This window comes from Cynocephalus volans, chromosome 14 (genome assembly GCF_027409185.1).
Source record: "Cynocephalus volans isolate mCynVol1 chromosome 14, mCynVol1.pri, whole genome shotgun sequence".
NCBI lineage: Eukaryota > Metazoa > Chordata > Mammalia > Dermoptera > Cynocephalidae > Cynocephalus > Cynocephalus volans.
The window spans coordinates 10,051,008-10,069,900 of NC_084473.1; the positions used below are offsets into that span (position 1 = coordinate 10,051,008).

Consider the following 18,893-nt stretch of genomic DNA (forward strand, 5'->3'; position numbering starts at 1 on the left):
CTTATTAGAACAGTTTCATTTCTATTCTTAGAACTTTGAGTCTCTGTGAGACTTTGAAGAAAAAGCTGACATCTCTGTATTTTATGTAAATTTACAATAATACTAATTTGATCAAGTAATTTTATATTCTTTGAGAAAAATCAGGATTCTTCAAATTAGTTGAAATGGTAATTTGTTCAGCTCCAGTTTCCTCATCATTAAGATATGTATAGTAATGCCTACTTATATACTCTAATGAAGAACCAATTTTCAAGTTGCAGAGGTAGAACTAGATTATCTTTTCTCTAAATTTCAGAGAGCTTTTAAATAGAGAAACAGACTCTCGGGGGTGGATGAAGCGCTGTTGAGAAGTGGATTCTTGCCAAAGGGGGGAGATAAGTTCTCACTAGTCAGGTGTGATACACAGGGATAAAAGAGAAGGGGTAGAGGTGAGTTAATTATGACAGCCCATAGACTCCCAGCAAACTGTGTCCTTCCTCTTCCTTCTCAGAGAAGCAATGGCCCTTTAGTCAGTGGGCCTCAGGGACATAAGAGTAAGAATTTGTTCTCTTGTCGGGGGTCATCTTGGAGAATCAGCCTTCCTTTTCATGGTGCTGGCTGGGGTTAGTCCTGACGGATCCTGGGGGCCAGGTGTTCAGGGGCCATGCTACCCAGGCCTCTCAGTGGTGACAAGGCATTTCTTAGCCCAAACCAGGCACCAGCTTACACTTCAAACCTAGCTGTTGAAGATCGAGTTCATATTAGAGAGTTATAAGCAGTTGTACATCTAAAACTTACTGACTTTTAGTTACTTTAGGGGAGAATTTAGTTACCAAAAAAAGTTATGTCTATTTATAAAATGGCATTTTCCAGGAAGGCCCCAGGCACCAGGGAGAAGGTTGTCTAGGGGAATCCCTTACCAGGATCCCACTTCATACACTGTGTGCTACAAGGTAATATACGTATGTATTGTAAATCACTGCCAACTGATATGTGAATCACTACTAACAAATGCTTGGTCACAAAGCCCCTGTGCATGCTGATCGCTTGTTTCATCCTACCCCACCCCATTTTGACATTAATGTTTCATTTTTCTCTCTGTTCCTCAGTACATCATCTTTTATGTTGTGAGATGAAAATTATTAGGACATGTTCCATAGCTCAGAATGGGTCCTTATGCATGAGATTATGAAAAACAATAACAAACTAGTTGAAAATCTAAAAACAGCTTAAGAGGCTGCTTTGCTGACTTCAAGTTGTCATTAGAAGATGTTGAGAAAACAGGGAGGAAAATTAAAAAGCCTGTGCAGAAAATCTCTGCAACATTTTGGGTTAGGCAAAAGTATCTTAGATGTGACACCAAAAGGCATAATCCTTAAAGGAAAAAAATTGATAAATGAGACTTCATCAGAAGTAAGAACATCTGTTTCTCAAAAGATACTTAAGAGAATAAGAAGCCACAGACTGGGAGAAATTATATCCAAATCACATATCTGATAAAAGATTTGTACCTAAAATATATGAAGTATTATCATACAATAAGAAAGCAAAAACTCAAATTTTTAAATGGCCAAGAGATTTAAACAGACACTTCACCAAAAATGATGTATAGATGGTACATGAAAAGATGCTTGACATCATTAATTAGTAGGGAAATGCAAATTAAGACCACAGTAAGATAGCATTACACATCAATTAGAATGGCTCGAAATGAAATAAAAATTTACCATACCAAGTTTGGGAATGCAAAATGGTACATCTATTTTGCAAAGTCTGGCAGTTTCTCATTAAACGTACTTTTTTTATGCTGTCAAGTACTTTTCACTTCTAGATATTTACCCAAGTGAAATGAAAACAAGTTCATACAGAAGTCTATGTAGGAATGTTTATAGTGGCTTCATTCATAATTGCCAAAAACTGGTAACAACCCAAATGTCCTTCAGCTGGTGAGTGGATAAACACACTGGTATATCTGTGCAATGGAACACCATTCAGCAATACACAGAAACAAACTTCTGATATATCTAGCAAAATGAAATCAATCTTAAATGCCTTACACTAAATGAAAGACTCAAAAGGTTTTAAGAAGGTATGATTTTATTTATATGACATTCCAGAAAAGGCTACACTATAGGGACAGAAAAACAAACCATGGTTGCCTGAAATCAAGGGTGTAGAGAGGGGTGGACTGCCAAGGAGTGTGGGGGAGTTTTTGGAGTGATGGTAATCGTGGTGGTGAATATACAACTGTACGTGTTTGTCAGCGCTGGCAGAACTACACTGGAAACAGTGACTGTTACTATGTGTAAATTGTACCTGACTTCTTTAAAACGGGGAAACAAATCATGTAGAGACTAAAGGGAAGCATACAGACAACTTCTAGCCAGAAAACAAGCTATTCATGGGCTGTGTCTGCTTTGTAGCTTTATGTAATGGGAAGAGGTAGGCAAAGTACAGTACATTTTGGAAGAAGCTTTAGTTTCAGAAGGGGTAGCTAAACAATTGGAGTGTTATTTTACTAAACAGCCTTTCCCACTCTTTGGGCATATGACCCCAAGGAAGTAATAATGCCTCCTTGATTGCCACCTGTATAGGTGTTTCTTATAAATGTATAAGAAACATCTATCTAGTTTAGATATTCACAAGGAATGTTTAACAGTGGTCATACCTAGGGATTGGGATTAGAATATTTAGGGAACTTCTTTATTGTTTGAGATTTTGCTACTTTTATTATTTAAGAAAATAAATGACAAAAAATATATTTTAAAGAATCACAGACTCATTTACCATAGGGTTAAATGACAAGCTTTCTGATATATTTTAAATATGGTATGGTTTGCTAAATTTACACACAGTTTTCAGAAGACCATCTCCTATATAACATTGATTACATTTCTGCTGCTCCCTGATAATTAGAGAAATTTCATTTCTGTTCTTTACATTTTAAATCACCATGGGAATTCAAAGTAAAAAGTGAGCATCTCTATTTTTTGTATAGTCGTGATTTTATTGACTTGACCAAGTATTTTTTAAATCCTTGAGAAAAAACACAGTTCTTAATTTGGTTAAAATGATCACTTGCTATCATAATATTATTAAAATGTCTATTTTTATATTCATTTTCTTTCCCAGCATTAAAAAAGCATCATGAAAAATTACCAATTATAAAATACTATAGAAATAAGAATAGTTTTATTTCTGACTTTCTATTTTTTATCATCCTCTTTTTTAGAAAGTCCATAGATACTTCTTGGGTGTTCACTAACCAGGCACTTTGTGAAGCGCTAGATAGCAATTACTTCTAATAATTGCTTAGGACTTACAGAATCTGTATGTATATTATCTTAATATTCCTCCCAACAACCTTGTGAAAATAGGAAAGAAGTTTAGAGATGCTAAATTTGTTTGTTCATTTACTCATCCATTCATTCTTCAACAAATATTTAAGTAAGCCCCTACTGTGTACTATTCCCTGCCAACACTAGGGGCATAAAGAAGACTGAGACAGTATATGCCTTTGAGAACTTCCATAATTTGTCACTCAGGGTCATACCTCTAGAAAGTGGCAGAGCCAGATCATCTGATTCAGTACTCCTTCCTGATACCACAGTGCCTTGCCAAATAAGAATGGCCTGGGATCAAGAAGGTAGATTTATTTTGTATTATAAGTTATGAAAATCCTCTACTTTAGGGAACTTAGAAGTAAAGAAAATGAGACTAAAAATGAACATTGTTATCTTTGCTCCAGAGCAGCAGTGTCTGCTTGGCAAGGTTTAGCAATGACCACTAGAACCAGAAATAGACCATGTCACTTTTTTTTTTACCTGAGTCTAGGACTGGTCACCTCTAATCTGTAGGAACCCCAAATGGCTCTTAGTCTTTGCCCTGAGGGCCAGATCAACCCAGGATACTCATTTTACATTGGAACCTCTGCCGCTGGCGTTCCCTGGGCAAGAATAGGTTGAGTCAGTGCAGGGATTAGGACTGTGTCATGCTGGAGTCCAGATCTTTCCTCCTCATTCCCATCAGGAATAGGACAGATTTCTAGGCATTAAGTGCCAGAGAGACTGGCACTTACTGTTCATTCTGTATGAGTTGTCAGAATCAGAAGTACCACTAATTTAATCCTCGGCAAAAGGGCATTTGGGGCAAAGGCGAGAAGGAACAATTGTTTTCTTAGGTGTCTTTCACTTTATGAGCAGCAAGAGAATTTTATGGTAAGGGGAACCATTTCTGTTTTTGTTTATTTTGTATAATTAATAGCTTCTTCAAGAACTAACAGCATCTGGGAGGCTTTTGGGAGGAGCACAGCACTCTATTGGCCTGCTGTCATTTAGTGCTTCCTTCTAGGACGGAAGCTCTCCAGACAGTATAGACATGTGCCAGTAGGCCATTCTAAGCCAGAGCTGTTACACTGAATATCAGGAATTTCAGAAATTGCTTCAGAAAAATTATTCTCTGAAATGTGTTTAGATCTATTTCATCTCCTTTCTGCTCCAATTGTTTTTTTATCTTATACTACATACAGGTACCTATGGAAAAGTGAAAAGCCACTCTACCACTCATCCATTGACAGATCAGTAGTTTATAAAAGAAGAGGTGAGTTAAATTTTCTCTTATTAATGCCAAGTAGCAACACAGTTGTAGAAAAGCTAAATATCTGGACTTGAAAGTCAATGCATAATTAATTTTTTAATTTCTCTAACAAATATTCCAATACATCATCCTCTGTAAGAAATAGTAACCTATTTCAGGAACATGCCATTATTCAAAACAGCTTAAGTTCCTGCCAAAATCTAAAATCCTATATTTCTGTGACTTTTAGAACTCTTTGTAGAATTGCCTTTAGATTGTACTTTTTTTTTTTTCTTAGTGTGGTAAAATGTACATAACATAAAGTTACCACTTTAACCATTTTTAAGTAGTTCTCCAATGCGTCTCATCCAGTTTCAGCTTCCCCCAATGTTATCCTCTCACATTACCATGGTACGTTTGCCAAAACTAAGAAACCAACATTCGGATATTCCTGTCAAATAAATTCCAGGCTTTATTTGTGATTTAACATTAGTTTTTGTTTTATTCCGCTATTTCCAGAAATGGTGGTGAGTCTGCAAAGGCAATTTAGCACACTGGTCGATTCAATACCAACTGTTGGGAAAAAAAGCCCTTCAAGTTTTCAGTTCAACTGGATAGCAGAAGACACTGATCAAACTTGTTTCCATGGACATAGCCTCCAGGGGGTCCTGAAAAAGAAAGGCCAATCACCGATCACCAAGAATTCATTATATTGGCTTAGTACACAGAAATTCTGTAAAAGGTACGTAACGCTTTTAGAAAAAGTCACATGTAATTTAAAGGAGTTGACTATAATAAAAGCCAGATAGGTTATTTGTTGAAATTAGAAGATGGTGAGCTTATAGTCAAGAAAATCAGAATTATACATTGAGCCCTGTATAGGAGTTTTAGGAAAGCTGCTAAAAATCAAGAAAGATGATGTAGTACATTTAGCACAAACTGTCCCCCCAACTAAATTAACCTGCCGTTAAGCAGCCAAATAACAGCAGTGTCAGTGAATGCTGATCAGGAGAGTGCACTGCGTTGTTTAGTACATGTTATTTCTTTCTCTGAATAAGTTAACATGTATCGTGCCCTTTACCTTTTAGTACTTCCTTAAAATTTCCTTAGTATTTCCTAAAAATAAGGATATTCTCTCAGTAACCATAGTACAAGTAGCAAATTCAGGAAATTTAATATTGATCTGAAACCTTTATCTAACCTACAGTCCATATTCCAGTTTTGTCAGTAGTCACAACAGTGTCCTTTTTGTAGCAGGATCAAGTTCAGGAATAGGTATTGTGTTTATTTTCTCTCTGTAGTCTCCTTTAATCTGGTTGTTCCTCACCCTTTCTTTGTCTTTCATGACAATGGCCTGTATTCTTCGAAACTGTCAGTTATTTTATAGAATGCTTCTTGGTGTGTGTGATGTCTCCTCCTGTTTAGACTCAGGTTCTGCACCCTGACCAGAGCAAGTGCTGTGTCTTCCTCAGGGTGTCCCTTCTCAGGGTGTGGCATCTGGAGACATGATGTCCATTTGCCACTCACATGTCCATACAGATCACTTGGTCAGTGTGGTGTGTGGGTTTTCCATGGTATAGTTACTATTTTTTCCCTTGTAACTAATAAGAAATCTGTGAAGAGACACTTGACCAGGCAAATACCGTTTCTCATTAAACTTTGCCCCCTTGATTTAGCATCCATCAATGATTCTTACGCTAACCAATCTTGACGATCATGGTTGTAGACAGTAATTTTCTAACTCCAACCCCCCTCTCCAATCCCAAATGTGTCAGTTGGCATCTTACTATAAGAGGGAGCCCTACCTTCTTCCCCATTTTTTTTAACTTACTGATTATTTATTATTAGTATGGACTCATGAGTTTCATTTTTACTCATGAATTATAATTCATTACTTTTTTTAAATTTTGATGTTCAAATTGTTCCAGATTTGGCAAGTGAGAGGTTTATTTATTTATTTTTTTATTTACTTGATTATTACTTATTTTTGAGCAGTTCCTTTATGGTACAAGAAGATGTCCCACGCTCAATATCTCCCTGTCTTACCCTGGAATCAGCCATTTCTCCAAAAAGCCTTAACTCCTTTTCACACTGTGTTTTAAAATCATATCAGAACAAATACTGTATGTTTCTGATGCCACATACCTCATTCTCCAAGTAACATACTCTCAGTTTTAATTTCCTATTAAAAATTTACAGGACACTTACAGCTTTCATAAATTATTATGGTAACATGAGCAAAAAATGTCAACAAAAAGGAAATAAATGACTTCTGAACAAAAACCTCTTTTAGATCACCAAGGGAACAGTTGGAACCATTATAAATTATGTAGCAAATCAGCAGAATATAGCAGAACAAGTTGGATTTAATGTTAGGAGACTTTGGTTCAAATTCTAGTTCTAATGCCTACTGGCTGGGTGGCCTTAGAAAATTTATTTCTCTTCACTGAGGCTTCATTCAAGTTCTTATCAGAAAAATCTATATACTCATGCCATCTTACAGAGTTTTGGTGAAAATTACATGAGATAATATATTTGAAAGCAAGCAGTATAGTACTTTATCAAGCACTGTGTATGGCACTTAATTAAATGTTAGTTTTTTACCTTTTCTTCCTCATTACTAGGAAAATAAATAGAAATTTTAATTTGAGTTTGGTAAAGATATCTTGTGTAAATACTGAAATAAGTTTTAATAGTCATCCTAAAAATATGTACAGTTGACTCCCCACATATAAATGCAATCAGATAAATGAGAATAATGGAAAATTTTTTCAAAGGCCCAGTTCTAACATAGTACCCACCCTGTATCTGGGAACTAAGGCATATTGGCAAACATGAATGAAAATTTCCCTGGTTACACCAGGAAGTGATACAAAAGATGAGGAATCATTTTTAATTGGCAAAGTCCACAAGAAAAGAGAAATTATCCGAGAATCAATCGCATGAGTGAAGTATGTAGTATAATTGTGTGTATGTGTGTGTGTATAATTCAGTACTGATATTTTATTTTAGCCCAATTACTTAGTTTCTGCCTTGATTTTCTTTTCTCTAGTCTCTGCATTTCATGTTCAGATTTTTCCTCATCTGTTAATTGTGGGTATGTGAAGTCTGGAAAATAAAGCGTGCATCCGTGGTTATTGAGTTTAGAGAAAGTGGGATTAAAGATAGTAAACTGTATTGAGGAAAGTAATCTATTTGTTATTTATTTATTTATTTATTTTAATTTTCTTTTGTTGATATACATTGTGGTTGATTATTGTTGCCCCTTACCAAAACCTCCCTCCCTCCTCCCTCTCCTCCCTCCCCCCCAACAATGTCCTTTCTGTGTGCTTGGAGGAAAGTAATCTATATAGGGCATAGCAAAAACCTTTTCATGTCCAAAAAAGTGAAACACTCAAGCTTTTGACTTAAATCAGGCTTAATTAATTATCAGCTCTTTGGCATACTGGCTTCACTGCATTCTCAGACCTCTGACTTAGCAGTAAGCTGCCTCCTTATTTTCTCTTTATTTTTTCTGAAGAGTTTTATATTCCCTATAAAAGGTGGATGTTGGAATAATACAGTATAAGTTATTTGGTTATTTGTTTTCATATGACTCAGAAAATTTCATCAGGTAGTGGGTAGTGAAGAGCTTATTACTCCCCAAAGTGCAAAATTTGTTTTTTCTTTAATTGCACTGAAAATCAACTCAAAAAGTATTTTTTGAGCACTTGAAAAAAGTATGTTACTGTCCTAAATCCCAGGTGGGGAGAAAGATAAATCAGGAAGTTTTCTTTCTAAGTCCAGTTGAAGAGAAGGTATGTTTTTCTGAGACTATGTTTTCCCCATTTTCCTTCTGTAGTGTCTTAACAATAGCTGTAGAGAGGAATGTGCAGATTAAAAACTACAAAGATAATTGTGAGGTATACTGGTGTTCACTGTAAAATTCTTTCAACTTTGCTGTATATTTGAAATTTTTCATAATAAATGTTGAGAAAAACTAAAGAGAGTCATGCTACATCATAAAATTCCTTACACCTTTCCTGTTTTAGCTTTTTAGTTTTATGTACTAATAGTGAAAAAGCCATTGAATAAGCTAGTTATATGACTTTGAAGTCACTTTGTCACTTTGTTTCTGCATATTTAAAACAGGACTAGTCTAATGTTTGTCCCTTGCTAAACTTCTCAGTAATGTATGTGTGAAAAATAAAAGTATAAAAGTTTTCTCATTGTGACCTTGTATTTGTAGAGTAGTCTCATCCCCATATTGACATAGAACTTTGTCTATGAAGAAATTTCGTGGTAGCTAAGAGGACTTGCTATTGAATCAGGCTATTCCTCCACCAGCTGTGCTACTTGCTGGTTGTGCTCAGGTTATTCACCATCTCCACAGCTGTGTTGTATTCTCCAGTTGTAGAAATGGAGATCATACTGACCTTCTCAAAACCTCCAGTGGCTCCGATCTCATTCAGAGTAAGATCCCAAGATGCTGTGGTGCCCACAAACCCTGCCTGGCCTGCCCCTCTGCTGTTCTGACCTCACCTGCTCCCCCCACCTCTTTTCTCAGCAGCCTCCCAGCTGCTCCTTGACCTTGCCAAACACTGCATGCTTTGCCTTCTGTTTGGAATCTTCTTCCCCCATCTATCCACATGGGATTGCTTCTTTCAGGTTTTTGCTCAAATTTCCCTTCCTCGGGGAGGCCTATCTTTACCATCCTGCCTAAAATAGCACCGACCCCCTCCCCCCATAACTCTCTGTCCCCCTGGCCTATTTTACTTTTCTTTATAGCTTTGTCTTCATGGCGCTATTGTTGGAAACCTGCCTACAGAGCCAATTGTCTGGCTAGGACTAGGGCCCACAGACCCTTCAAACCAGTGGTACAGACTGGGTCACAAACCCCTTACCTGCAGGTCCACGAGCTAGGTGATAGGAAAAAGATCCTGGGAGCCATGGGTAAAAATTAATAGGCTTTATTCAGATGCAAGCTCAGGTAGCTAGCAGCAGCTGCCCTAGTAGCCTCCTGGGGTGTCCCAAGGGTCCTGGCAGCAACAGCCTCCAGCAGCAGTAGTGGCTTCCCCATGGCCCCCCTGAGGCATCCCAGGGTGGGGCAGGGTACGCTTGTGGATCAGAGCCATTCATCCTTTATACTCAAGTCGGATAACCCAGGACACCTCGGTGCAAGTCAGACAACCAAAGAACACCTGGGCACACATGTGCAATTACATTAGACAATAACCAAGGAATACCGGGGCGCACGTGCACAGTTACATATTTACATCAAATGCTCGGCAAGATTCCGAACATCCGAGGGAGCCCTGACCATTTTCCTATATTTTCCCTACAAGCTTTTATCATTTGAATCGATCGTATTATTATACATGTATTTTGCTTATTTGCCTGCCTCCCCGTACTAGTATATAAGCGCCTTGAATGAAGGGATTCTGTCTGTTTTATTTCGTGAAAAATCCCAGTGGCGAGACGGAGTGTTTACCAAGTATTTGTTGAACAGGTGAATGGAAAGTAAGACCTGCCCCAGGTTCTTATGGGAATTAAATGAGATATCTGGTTTCTGTCACATAGTAAGTACTCAATAAAAGATAACTATGGTCATTACCATTATTTTAAACAAAACTAATTTTCTATTAGTTTTCCTTCCTGAGTTGGTATCAATCAAAGATAAATGAAATGCAGAAAATACAATTAAGAGGAGATAAAATGAAGTTGTCCATATTAAAAATTTTTTTTAAAAGCTTTAAAAAAAAGTTTATATGCATCTATAATGACTAAGGAGCAGCATTGTCTAACAGCATCAACAGTGAAAGTCCAGAATCCCAGCCCGGGGTCAGCTCCACATCTGAGGTGATAACATTCCTTTGCAGTGGTCAGTGCGATGGCTTTTCAGATTTTAAGATTTCATTGAGAGGAGAGAAAGCCTTTGTCGTCCTGGCCGGTGAGGAGCCCTTGCACGAGGCCCTATGTCAAGGCAGTGCGTGCGGGTGCACACTGCCTCCTCCGCTGCACAGTCATCCTAAGTGGCTTGTGGGGTGACCTTAGACCTTCGTGCTTTTCACAGGGCACATGGGTGGATTTGTGGATGTTGTTCTTAGATTTAATACTATAATATGTAACACAGTGAGTTATAAATAGACCTTGGTATAGTCAGAGATGAAACAGCTGAGATTTTTTTCTCTGCATGAAACTATAAGGCTAAACAGTAAGTGTATAGACGAAATTTCGGTAATACCATGACTTTATGTACCAAAATTATCTTTCAACCTTGCCTGTGTCAGATCACAGTCTAGAACCACAGAGTAAGCCAAAGAGGCTTCAGACAACCAAAAAAAATTGTCATAAAGACCATGGCTAAGGCTTAACTTGCTTTGCTCAGAGAGCCCTTAGCCCCTGGCTCAGAGACTGCTGACTTTGCCTTGAGTTGTGCTTCTGTCCAGCTTAGTTTTCTGGTTTCCAAACTCTTAATCATCACAAAAAAAACAAAGGAGTCTGAGAGGTGCCCTGCTGATAGACATCTTGACAGCAAACATAAATGACATCCTTTGACAAACAATAGAGGAGCCAGCATCAAAATCCCAGACAAAAGAACTCAAGTTACAGTGGTCTGAAGTTTATTCGTGACACACTTGTGCTGATCTTAATCCGGAAAGACACAGTCCCAAACACGGTAATCCCAAATGTTGAAATCCTGAACGATCAAAATCCCTTAAGCCTGAAATCTCTAAAATCACAATCCCCCAAAATTAAAATCCTGAATTTTTTGTTTTGTTTTTCTCTCCCACTATTTTAAATTGTCAGCATTATCTTTTACAATTTGCTATGCTATGTATTTCATCTTTGCATCATTTTCAATACTGTCGGTACAGATAGTGTAAACTTTTAGAGAGTTCTAATTCGTTTTATGCATGTTTTGCAAATTTGACTCCACAAAAAAAGTGCATTATCACAACGTTGACTTTGTAAGCATTTTGAGGGTACGTAAAAACATTGAAACTTCCTCAATAAATAAAGAGATGTCCTTTTTGTACATCTGCATTTGTGAAAGGTAAAATTTCTTGAGATCCTGGTTCTTTGGGCCACTGCATATGCGGTGGTGACCCATCACAGTTTTTGATCGATTTCGTCAAAAAACTTCGGTCATCCGGCATGGTAGTTCAGTTATAAAGCTGGGTGCACACAATTACCAACCATAGTGCTATTCATGTACACACTTCGCTTTTTGACCTGTTTCTTTATGAAAACACTTCATCTACACATAACTCTTACACCATGCAAGTGTCATTAGTAAACCTGAGTGTTTATGCTTGCAAAAATATGTAATTATGGCCTATTTTATTGTGTAGAATGGCCTATGAAATGTTCTGTCATGTTTTATATGTTTCTCAAATCCCCTTTTAAAAATGTAAGTAAGTATCAATTAAATAATTTTTAAATTATTTTTTCACACTTACATATTTGGGATTTTGATCTTTCAGGATTGTGATTTTCAGGATTTTAGACTTTAGGGATTTTGATCTTCCGGGATTTCAGCACTCGTGTTTATGGCATTCAGGATTGTGTCTTTTGGGGTTGTGACCCAAACATATTCTAGTTCATGTGGTCCCCCTCTTTATCTCTCTTTTTTCACCTCTTACAATGTACTTGTTGAGTAATTCAGGGCATGTGTCCTATATATACAGTTTCCCATAATCTGAATTTTGCTGATGACAGCTGTATGATACTATTTAACATGTTCCCTCTGATATCTGGATTGCCCATACTTTGAAGTAGTTAGAGATTGATAGAGTTAGAGATTGGTAATTAGCATTAATTAAACATTTGGTGGTAATTAGAGGTTTGATCAGATTCAGGTTCTACTATTTTAAAATTAGTGAAATTGGTAAACTCTTCTTTTTACAATACATGCAGGATTACAAGCTACATTATAAAGTCTAGTGTCTTATTTTGGGTGGGGGTTGGGGATTATTTTCTTTTGTTTGTTTTAAAAATATATTCAGATTCTCTTCCTTTGTGCTTCTGTTTGCCTTGACCATGGTAAGAAGGTGGGTGGTAGCTCATCTGGAGTGAAAGAAACTGGAGAGGAGTAGTAAGACCCGGCTCCTAGTACCACCTGTGTCCCTTGCATGGTGGCCACGGACAGTACAAAATTTTTTCCTTTGTACATTTACAGAGTTTTACCACATTGTTGTAAGTTTCCTTCCAGCTCAGAGTACTTGTTCAAGGGATAGATACATACATTTCTAAATTCTATATAAAGATAACTTTTTCCTTTTTCTTCCCCTTCCAGCTATTGTAAACATGTGACAACCTATGAAGAATCCAATTTTTCTCTCAGTTATCAGTTTATACTAAATCTCTTCTCCTTCCTGCTAAGAATAAAGACCTCCTTTCTCCATGAAGAAGTGAGCTTAATTGAAAAGAAACTTTTTAAAAAAAGATATAGTAAAACAAAAAAGAAATCTTCAAGGTCCAAGAAAGTGAGAAGACGTTGAGAAAAATGAAATAGAAACTTTCTTGGAATCCATGTACTGGCCAGCAGCCAAAAAAAAAAAAATCTTTCCTGGAAAAATATTTTAGTAGTGACAGTAATGTCAAATTATAATAAAACATTCCAGAGAATTGTGGAAAATATAATTTTATTGCATATATATATATATACACACACACATATATATATATGTGCATAAGATATGCTTATAAAATATATATTGTAAAGCATGTGAACTTTGAATTTATTTTTTACATTATGAATGTTCTTTGAGAAAGTTAAAACAATAATAAATTATATAAATGGTATCCAGAAATTTGTATTCATTGTATTTTAAAGCTAAATTTGTGTTTTAAACTAGATCACTTTCCTACTCTTTATACCACAAGTAAATCTCAGGTGGATGAAAGATCTAAATATTATAATCTTTCATATATGCATATGTAGAAGTATTAGAAGAAAACAAGTATGAATGTTTTACTGATCTTGAAATGGGGACTTTGTAAGCATGCCTCAAACCCAGAAGCCAAAAGGAAAAGATTGATAATATGACTACAAAGTCAAAGACAGATGACAAACTGGGAAAATATATTTGCAGCATACTAGGACAGTGGACAGAGTAATAATTTCTTTAATGTATTAATAGCTCTTGCAAAGCAATAAAGAAAAAGACAACCTGAGCAAGGAATCTGAACAGATGGTTTTCTGAAAAAAGAAATGCAAAGGCCAAGCCAAAATACATGATAGGATACTCAACCTCACTCATACTCAAGAAATACAAATTAAAATAAAGAGATACTGTTTCCCACGTTATTAGGCTGACAAAGATTATAAAGATCAATACGTGGTGAGGATATTGGGAAACCAGGCATTCTTGTTCAGAGTTCATTTATTAATGCAACAAACACAGCAACTTCCACCTTCCAGGCATGTTCTTCTAGGCACTGGGGATACAGCACTAAACAAGATACCTGTCTGTAGATCTTATATCCCGAATGGGAGCAGACAGTAAACAAATATGTAATATTTGGGGGAATGAGGTACAATGAAGAAAAAGCAAGGTAAGGGGTGACAGCGTGGACCATTTTATAAAGGGTGGTTGAAGGAGGATCCTCTAGGGAGGTGATATTTAAGCAGAGACCAACTTTCATGAAGTACAGTAGAGGGAGAAAGCCAGGCAGTTATCCAGGGGAAGATCATTCCAGGCAGAGCAAACAAGTGTAAAGGCTCTGAGGTAGGAGCATGCTTGAGAGAGTCAAGGAACAGCAAATTGTTGAGGGTGGCTAAAGTGTTGTGGTTGAAGGGGAGAGTGGGAGGAAATGGGATAAAAGGTTGACTTCAAGGCCATGGTAAGGACTTCAGCTTTTATCCCAAGAGTGTCATGGGAAGCCATTGGAAATTCTTAAGCGAAAGAATGACCGACAACCTGTGTCATAAAAGTATCACCACTTTGACTGCTCTGGTAAATAGACTGGGAGGAGACATGGGCAGAGGTAGAGGGACCACTTTAGAGACTTGTATTCATAGAGGCAACAGATAGTGGTTTGCACTAGAGTGATTGCAGTGGATGTGGTAAGAAGTGATAGATCCCAGGTACGGTTCAAGTATGGAATAAATAAGGACTTGGTGATGTGTTGGTTGTATGGTGTGAGAAAACTCCTAACTTTATTTCCTCAGCCATTGAGTTAAGGTACCATTTATTCAGATGGGGCTGTTTTCATTGCCTCCTGTTCACCCTGTTGGTGAGGGAAGTTATTCCTGAACTAGGGTTATGGAAATGGCTGAACACACAGCACCCAACACTGAACAGATGAGATCAATAGCAGTTTATTAATCATGTGCTCACACCCTGGGGGACTCACACCCTGGGGGAGGACACAGTACACTGCACAGGAACACGTGGGGGTTGCCCTTGGGATAGAGTGAACAACCTGGGATTGTGAGAGGCAAGCTTTGTAGTATCAAGAGGGTGGGGTGACTCCTGGTTCCCACAGAAGGATGTGATTAGCGTGTTTGAGCAATTCCACAGGCCGGCAGGAACTACTCCTGACTCTTAATAAGGAGACTTGTTCATTTAGGGGGCCTTATCCAAGGGAGCAGAGCGGGGATGGAAACTTGCAGTTAGGCCACTCAAGCCCTCCCCATTTCCCTAGATGTCAAGGCAGCACATCATATTGGGCCTTAATTTCAGGCCTCACACCACAGGGGAACACAGAAAAGTGGGGGGTTGGGAACTCAGTTCTGTTTGGAAATGTTGAGTTTGTGATGCCCATTAGACGTTGGAGAGACGTAAAAGTAGACAGCTGAGGCTGATGCGGGGGGAATCCATAGTTCAGAGGTGTGGGGGAGAGATGTGAATGTGGGATCATCAGAATGTAAGTGATCAAACTGTGAGACTAGATGGGGTCTCCTGGGGAGTTCGTATAGACCGAAAAGAGGCCTTCACAGATGTTCGTCAGGTGGAGGAAGTTCCCTTATACTTCTAGTTTGCAGAGAGTTTTTTGTTTTGTTTTTTAAAATCTGGAATCAATGTTGTCCCATTTTTCAAATGCTTTTCCTGCGTCTATGAAATGATGATATGGTTTTTCTTTTTTTCCCTTGGATAAACCTTACTTGGTCGTGATCTAGTATCCTTTTTATATGTTATTGAATTTGATTTGCTGAAATTTCATTAACAGTTTTTGTGTCTATGTTCGTAAGAAATGTTCTGTATCTGCCTTGTGATTTCTTTATCCGGTTTTGGTATCAGGGCAATGCTGTCATCACAGAATCAGTGTGAAGCATTCCCTTCTCTTTTATTTTTATCTTTTAGAAACATTTGTGTAGAGTTGGTATTATTTATTCCCTAAATGTTTAGCAATAAAGTCTTATCTGGGACTGGATTGGGAAGGCTTTCTTGTGGGAAGGTTTTTAGCTACAAATTCAATTTCTTTAATACCTATGGGACTATTCCATTTATCTATTTCTTCTTGAGGAAGCTTTTATCTTCAAAAGACACTGTTATAAAAATTAGAAGTCAAAACACAGGCTGGGAAAAAATATTTGCAAAACATATATTCAACAAAGGACTTTTATATAAAGAATTCTCACAACTCAATAAGAAAGCAAACCACCCAATTAAAAATGGGCAAAAGATTTGAACGGACACTTCACCAAAAAAAATATACAAATAAGCACATGAAAAGTGCTCAATGTCATTAGTTATTAAGAAAATGCAAATTTAAACCAGAATGAGATAACACTATTTGCCCACTACAATGGCTAAAATTTTGAAATAGTAAGTGTTGGCAAGGACTTGGAGCAACTGCTGCTCTCCCACTGCTCGTGATAATGTAGAAAGGTACATCCATTTTAGAAAACTGTTTGGTGGTTTCATTTTAGAAAACTGGTAGTTTCTTAAAAGTGAAAATGATGTCTACCATACGATCCAGCCATTCCACTACTTGGTATCTACCCAAGAAAAACAAAGGCATGTTTTCACACAAAGCCTTGTACACAACTACTTAGAGCAACTTTATTTGGGATAGCTGGAAAAGGAAAACAACCCATATGGCCAGCAGAAGGTAACTGGATAAACAAATTGTGCTGTATCCATGCAACGAAATGCTAATTAGCTATGGAGAGGAACAGACTATGGAAATAAGCAACAGTACCCTGCTCAGGAGTAGAATTCGGGGGAGAACATAAAAAGCAAATCTTCTATCACTTTAAGAATTGCTTTTTAAAGATTTAAACTGAAAAATCTTTTTTCAATATGACCGTTATGGAATCAACAGCATGGTGTGAAGTGCTGCGGCACTTCAGCTGAATAAAAAGAGTTGCTAACAAGTTCCATATACTTACAAATACGGAGACAGAGTTCAAGCTGTGAAAAGCTTGGGGCCACCTACAAACATGAAATGAGATCAACGATGGAGGAGAAGGAAGTGAAAAATAAGGTTTCACATGCATTTCAAATGTTAAGAATTAACATTTAAGCCTAATGAACACTTAAGCCTAGGAGTCAGTGTTTTCACATCTGAATACAGCATTCGACTGTATAGGAAAAAGCTTATCTATCTACTGCCAAAAAGGGAAGAGGGAATTATTATGACAGTAATAGCAACATATTGAACACCTACTGTATCCATATATATGGTACCATACCAAATTCAGTCTTCTTGCCCCTGGGCCCCACCAAGGTCCTAAGGCCTGGAGCCAGGGGAAGCCAAACCCAGCCACAACTAGGCAAGCTGCCACCACTGCCCCAGGGCCCTGCCAGGGTCCTGAGATATGGAGCCGGGGGAAGCCAAGCCCAGCTGCAACCAGGTAAAGAGCACACCGGAAACACCATTTCCACGTGGGTAGCCCACCACAGCCGCAATTGCCAGGACTGCCACAAAAGCAGCTAGTCTCTATAGCGGCAATCACAGCCACCGTGCAAATGACGTGCTAGACTCTCAACTGCATCGCACAAGGAGAGGCACCAGCAGAGACCAAACAAACAAAAGAACAAAAAAAGAAGAGGTCCTCTGAGTAAGAGAAGCAGCATTTGACTTATGATAATAAGGGAGGACGTGACCACACCTGTCTCAGTACTGGACAGATCATCTGGGCAACAAACCAACAGAGGAACAGTTAATCTATCAGATGGAGAGAACAAATCTATGGTTATTAGAAGGGGGAGGCGAAGGGGGAAGAGGAGATTGGATAAGGGGCATAAAGAATAAGTATGATTTGTTACAATGAATATACTAATAAAAAATCAAATAAATACATGAACAATTTTAGTCTTAGCTGCTCTCTGTGGGCCATACTGTTATCCTCATGGAACAGATGAGGAACTAAGGGTCTGGCCAAGGATGCACAGAGAACACAAGGCTGAGCTGAGATTTGAGCCCAGGTCTCAGCCTCCAGATTCCAAACTGCATTTTGAAAAAATCATCAACTGTAGATTTCCATTGCTTTCGCAGTCTGTATGTCTCCCTTTCATCTGCATCCTTGGGATGGCGGAAGGTTTGTGGATATTTTAGTAAATGGGATTCAATAAAAATGTCTTGATTGTCTATCACAGTGGTTCTAAAGTTGTGGTTCCTGGACCAGCAACATCGGAACTACCTTGAAACTTGTTAGAAATGCACATTCTCTGGCCCTAACCCTGATCTACCAATTTGGAAGCTCAGTGTGGGGCCCAGCAATGTGTGTTTAACAAGCCTTCCGGGTGATTTCGATACCCACTAAAGTGTGAGAACCACTGATTTATCATATATGAATAAAGGTCAAAAAATCAGTGACATCGTGTATGAATTAAGGAATGCTTTTAGGCTGAACAGAAACCCTAACTACTAAAACAGAGGAATTTATCTTTCTTACATAACAGAGCTTCTGGAGGAAAGTGGCTCCAGATTTGGCTCAGTGGCTCAGCAGCATTGCCAAGGACCCATGCTGCAGGCTTGCTCCGCCACTCTGCGGGACGGCCTTCTGTTCAGCTCGTTACTGCATGGCCACAGGCTGGATACCGCAATGCCTCACAACCACATTCGAGGTAGCAAGAGCACTGTAACCACAGACTTTCTCAAGAGTCTCTCTGTCCGATGAGGAAAGCTTTTCTAAGAGCCCCCGGTACAGTGTCCTTTGCATTCATCGCAGGCACTGCCAATAACCAGCAAAGGGGGACAGTATTACCACCCGGTTCAGATTATCACGGTGCATTCTCGCCTTCCCTCGGATTAAGGATCTTTGTATAATATTTGAGGGAAACGAGGGTACTGTTAGCAGGGAAAGGTTTAATGATGTCTCTATATGTTCTCTTTGCTCTCAAGTTCAAAGTCTTAACATCTCATATGTGCAAAATAGGGTGCTATGGTGTTACAGGTAAAAC

General features: G+C 38.2%; 1 protein-coding gene across 3 annotated transcripts in view; it reads left to right on the forward strand.

The window, feature by feature from the left end:
• Window positions 1-13,199, forward strand: part of TAF1B (TATA-box binding protein associated factor, RNA polymerase I subunit B) — an 85,856-nt gene extending 72,657 nt beyond the window's left edge. For all 3 annotated transcript variants that reach the window (XM_063078444.1, XM_063078443.1, XM_063078445.1), the window contains 3 exons: window positions 4,508-4,578; window positions 5,074-5,296; window positions 12,833-13,199. In XM_063078444.1, the coding sequence (XP_062934514.1) occupies window positions 4,508-4,578; window positions 5,074-5,296; window positions 12,833-13,037 (499 nt within the window). In that variant the 3' untranslated portion in view covers window positions 13,038-13,199. The remainder of the gene's footprint in view (window positions 1-4,507; window positions 4,579-5,073; window positions 5,297-12,832) is intronic.
• The last annotated feature ends 5,694 nt before the right edge of the window (window positions 13,200-18,893 follow it).